At 38.7% G+C, this 4,976-nt stretch overlaps 1 protein-coding gene across 1 annotated transcript; it reads left to right on the top strand.

Annotated features, from left to right (window-relative positions):
• Nucleotides 1-432: 432 nt before the first annotated feature.
• On the top strand, nt 433-3,297 carry LOC145591899 (disease resistance protein RGA2-like). Its single transcript, XM_081648382.1, has one exon. The coding sequence runs from the start codon at nt 433-435 to the stop codon at nt 3,295-3,297; it is 2,865 nt and encodes a 954-aa protein (XP_081504508.1).
• The last annotated feature ends 1,679 nt before the right edge of the window (nt 3,298-4,976 follow it).

Genomic DNA, 4,976 nt, shown 5'->3' with positions numbered 1-4,976 from the left:
TTATGACGCTGATGATTTGTTCGACGAATTATTCACTGTGGCTGGTCAAACTAAGGGGCGTTTCCTCCGTGATAATAAGCTCCCTGATAAGGTACGCGCCTTCTTTTCTGATAACAGAATGTCTCAGTGTGTTGAGAATGCAAAGAATCAGTTGGATGTTTGGGTGATAGTACTAGTACTTGGATTAGTCGTAGCAATGTTGGGTTTGAAGTTGATTACCAGCTTATTAAGGAGGGTGAACGTGACATTCACTCTTATATAAGTGATAGAAATGTGATTATTGGGAGGAAGAATGATAAGAATGTTGTCGTAGATTTGTTATTAGATACTCCTTCCGTCCCTTGTTGTTTGCCTTATGAGGGCTTTGTTAGAATTTTAGATTTGAGTCGAGATGTGATATTGAAGTGTTGGTCCCTTGTATACCAACCAAATATGAATCTGGGACAAGTAAAAGGGGACGAAGGGAGTACTTCTTTCTTGACAATAGAGGGAGTTCGAGGAGTGGGGAAAACTGCTCCTGCCCAACGTGTGTATAATGATGAAAGGGTTAAACTTGAGTTTCCATTGAGATTGTGGGTTGATGGAGAAGGAAATAAATTTAAGGCAAATGCGATTCTTGGGAAAATTTCAAAAGTTACTGGACGTTATAATAATGAGGATATTGATGTGCTAAAAGATGAACTTTCAGAGGAAATAGGAAGGGAGAAGTACTTGATTGTTCTAGACGATGTTTGTGTTAATGATCCTAAGGAATGGCTAGCTTTGAGAGAATTCTTAATGTTTAGTATAGGGGGGAGTAAGATTATAGTTACTACATGCTCCAAGGAGACAACGAGGGCTATAAGGAGTGAACACACATACGAGTTGAAAGGTTTGTCCCCGGAGTATTCGTGGCAATTGTTTAAGAAGACGGCATTTGGGAAAGGGCAACAACAGGAGAGCAACCCTGAATTAGTTGAGATAGGAAAGAAGATTGTAGAGAAATGTGATGGGATTCCTTTAGCCATAAAAGAGCTAGGTAGTCTTTTGTTTGGTCAAGATATATGCAAGTTGAAATTGTTTGAAAAGCATGCATTAGCCACAATTGGTGATGATAGAGGTGAAGATAAGACTATGTCGATACTTAAGCTTAGTTACCATAGTCTAGAATCACCATTGAAGAGTTGCTTAAGTTATTGTGCGTTGTTTCCCAAGGGTTTCATCATCGATAAAAAGATGTTGCTCGACCTCTGGATGGCACAAGGATTTGTTGTGCCACTCAATGGTCAAAGTATGGTGGATGCTACTGAGGAGTGCTTTTCAAAATTGTTACTAAGATGTTTGTTGCAGCCTGTTAAAAGGGATGAATACGGAGAAGTTTTGTCTTGTAAAATGCATAGTCATCTGATGCACGATGTTGCTTTAGAAGTTGGAGCACAAGAGATTTGTGAATGTAGTCACAACACTTATCCTAAGATTAAGCTCCGTTCGTATATTCATGGCATTTGTGATGTGTCTTTTCCACTACTTGAAAATCTTGTATCAAGTTGGTTATGTTTAAGGGCATTAGACTTACATGCCTTATATATTAAACATTTGCCAGAGTCGATAAGTAAACTCTTGCATTTACGGTATCTTGATCTTTCTTATAGTGATCTTGAAAGACTTCCGAATTCAATCACTAAACTACACAATCTGCAAACTCTGAACTTAGAAGGTTGCACTGACCTTGAGGAGTTGCCATGGGATATAAGCAAAATGGTGAACCTAAGGACCATAAATATTAATAAATGCCATGTGATATTTTCAATGCCTTCCGGCATGGATAAATTGAAATGTCTTCATACACTCACCATGTTCGTAGTAGCAGAAGAGTACTCAAGTGCAGAAGAAAGTTCGAGTGAGGATGATAGCTCAAGTAGCCGTGAGCAAAATGTGGGCATGTTAAGAGATTTGAAAGCCCTTGTGAACCTACGAGGCTCAATCAACATAATAATTCCAAAAAAATTTATAGATGTTGGTGACAATCAGAGCCGCCATGAAGAAAGTGGAGGATATTTAAGGAGCATGGAACATCTTAAGGAAGTATCAATAGAATTTGAAGACAACAAGTGTTGTGATGAACTAGCTATCAAACATGAAGATTTGCTAGAAAAATTGCGACCTCATTCCAACCTCAAAGGGGTGGAATTAAGAGGTTATCAAGGTGCTTCTTTTACAAGGTGGACATCCAATCTCCCAAACCTTGTAAAGCTAAAGATGAACTCTGCCGTGGGATTGCAACATCTCTCATTACTCAGCAAAATGCAGCATCTGAAGTCACTGACAGTATCAGGTATGAGCAATTTGAAGTATATGGAGATGACAAGCAGCACCAGCAGTAACAATTATGCACGAGCATCATCAAACTTCACTTTCTTTCCCTCCCTTGAAGAGCTAGATATAAGTTATGCTCCCGAGTTCACATGGTGGGAAGGTGATCAACAATTTGTTGCAGAGGATGGTAGTTGTTGGCAGCCAACATTTTTGCGCCTTTTCAAGTTGTCAATCTTGAACTGCCCTAAACTAGCATCATTTCCTCCATGTCCAAGGGTGGAACAATTGGACTTGGGAGATCTTAATGAAAACTTCAAAATAATGGAGTTTATTGATCGTGATGGTAACAATAGCTACCGCCCATCAGCATTGAGAAAGGTGAATGTTTTCGATAATATAGGATGTCTTCAATCACTCCCACTGAGTTCTGTCACAAGCATCAACATAACGCAGGATCATGATGTGGAGACACTATCCGGAGTTAAGGAGGCATTCAAAAATTGCTCCTCTTCTTTGCGTAAACTTACAATAAAAAATTGTGATAACTTGAAGAGTGTTTCCGGAGCATTAGAGTACCTCACTGTCCTAGAGTCACTGTCAATAATTGAATGTCCGAGTTTGATCTTCAAAGAAGACGATGGCATGACTTGGAGATCCCTTCATCAAAGCCTCCGCTCCTTAAAACTACGGAAACTCGAAAGCATGAGCATTCTGCCTAGCGGGATGCAGTACTTGACCGCGCTCCAAGAGCTGACCATTGAATGTTGTTGTAAATTGAAGTACTTGCCAGAATGGATAAGCTGCTTGTCATCTCTGAAGTCCCTTCGTATTAAGGATTGCGAAAAAATCAAATCGTTACCAGGTTCAATGCGGAAACTCACCTCGCTCAAGCTACTAAATCTAAGTTACTGTAAAAAAGGCTTGAAGGAAAGATGTCAAAATCCCAACGGAGAGGACTGGCCTAAGATTCAACACGTCCCCTCCATTATCATTTCTGAATAATCACGAGACTGTGTTATTATGCATCAAATTTAGCCATATTAGCCTATTTCTTACTGTGATAACTGAAGTGCAAAATACAGGGTAGTATATTGTAATAATTGATGCTTCGTGTTTTAATTTATATGTACTGTTAGTCATTTTTATGCTTATGCCATGGTAATTTGTCTTCTTGCTCGATCGTAATTTTGTAATATAATGACTGATTATTGTCGTCCTTTTTTTACAATGTCTAGAGTGGCTTTTTGACAATTTTACAATGTAGAAAGAATGTAAAATTACTTGTGTAATTGTGTTAATGTTCGTTAATCATTACAACTTACTAGTGCAGGGCTTTTGGGTTATTGGGTTTTGGAGCATTAAAAGAATGGAACGGTTAATTTGATAGATAAACAAGGTAATTTATAACGAAAAAATATTCTATTTTCATTTTGAACAACACATTTATTTATTTATTTTTTTTATCTTTTATTTTTTTTATCATAATAAGGTGGAAATTTGAATATTAGAAGTGGATATTTCCATCAATTTTGAAGTTAGAAAAATATTTGTGTGTTAAAATAGATTTTTAATTAAATTGCCAAATAAAGTCTATTACTCTTATTTAGTAATTTTACATATTTTTATTAATAAAGGAAAAAAATTATATACAGATTAAATAGTCCTTTTAAAAGCTAGTCATCAACCCATCAGCATAAGTCGACATTTGAGAGTAAGGGGAAGGTAAGTAATTTTTTTTTCCCAAGAGAATGTACAAAGTAGATAGTGAGATTCGAAGTTATGATTTCAAATCACAAGGTTAGTCCTCCACTATCACCACCTTAGCATCCTAGCTTTAACTACCGGACTGAACGTACGAATAGTGGCCGGTTTAACTACCGGACTGAAAGTCTCATCACAATCCACACCAATTTCCTGCGACCTGCCATCACATACAAGACGAGCTTTGTGCCTTTCAAGGTCACCATTAGACTTGTATTTATGCTTAAAAAGCCACATACAATTAACAATATTCACCCCCGTAGGCCTAGGCACCAATTCCCTTGTCCCTGTTTTAATTAAAGCACTATACTCATCATTCATCGCCGCATTCTAATTTGGGTCATTTAAAGCTTGTTTATATGATTTTGGAAGTGGTGATTTTAGGTGAGGTGGACCCGAGTGTTGAACGGTGAGGTTATAATATTTCGGGTTTGGCTTAAAAATACCCGTTGACTACGGGTGACTCGGGAGATGGGGGAGGTTGTCAAGTGGGCTACAAGGGGGTAAGCCACGCATAGGTGGTGGTGAGTAAAGGGGCACGGCTGAGCTGGAAGGAGAGTGTGGCAGTGGGGATTGCGGGCTGGCCGCCGGTGGGCTGCGATGTATGCTGTCTCGTAGGTGGGGATTAAGGTGAGTGAGGTATGTGTGATGGGTTTGTGTTTCGGGCCAGCTGAGATGGAGTATGGGGTTGGGCTTGTGGTTTGGGCTAATTGTGGCGCATGATATAATGGGTTAGGAGTGGTGAGTTATCGTCATTCCCCAGAAAATTGTAACCCTTTAATTGAATATTTGCCAAGCTTTTATATGGGAAAGTTTGTTCATCAAAGGTTACATGACGACACAAAATTATTTTATTTGAGGAAAGATCAAGACACCTATACCCACGGTGATTTGGCGGATAACCCAAGAAGACACATGGA

This window comes from Chenopodium album, chromosome 18 (assembly GCF_948465745.1).
Source record: "Chenopodium album chromosome 18, dcCheAlbu1.1, whole genome shotgun sequence".
Taxonomy (NCBI): domain Eukaryota; kingdom Viridiplantae; phylum Streptophyta; class Magnoliopsida; order Caryophyllales; family Amaranthaceae; genus Chenopodium; species Chenopodium album.
Note: the sequence above shows the minus strand (reverse complement) of the source record. Positions and strands in the feature narration are given on the sequence as shown.

Excerpts from the sequence above, each read along its gene's own strand:
- LOC145591899 (XM_081648382.1), top strand. The coding sequence starts at position 433 with ATGAATCTGGGACAAGTAAAAGGGGACGAAGGGAGTACTTCTTTCTTG.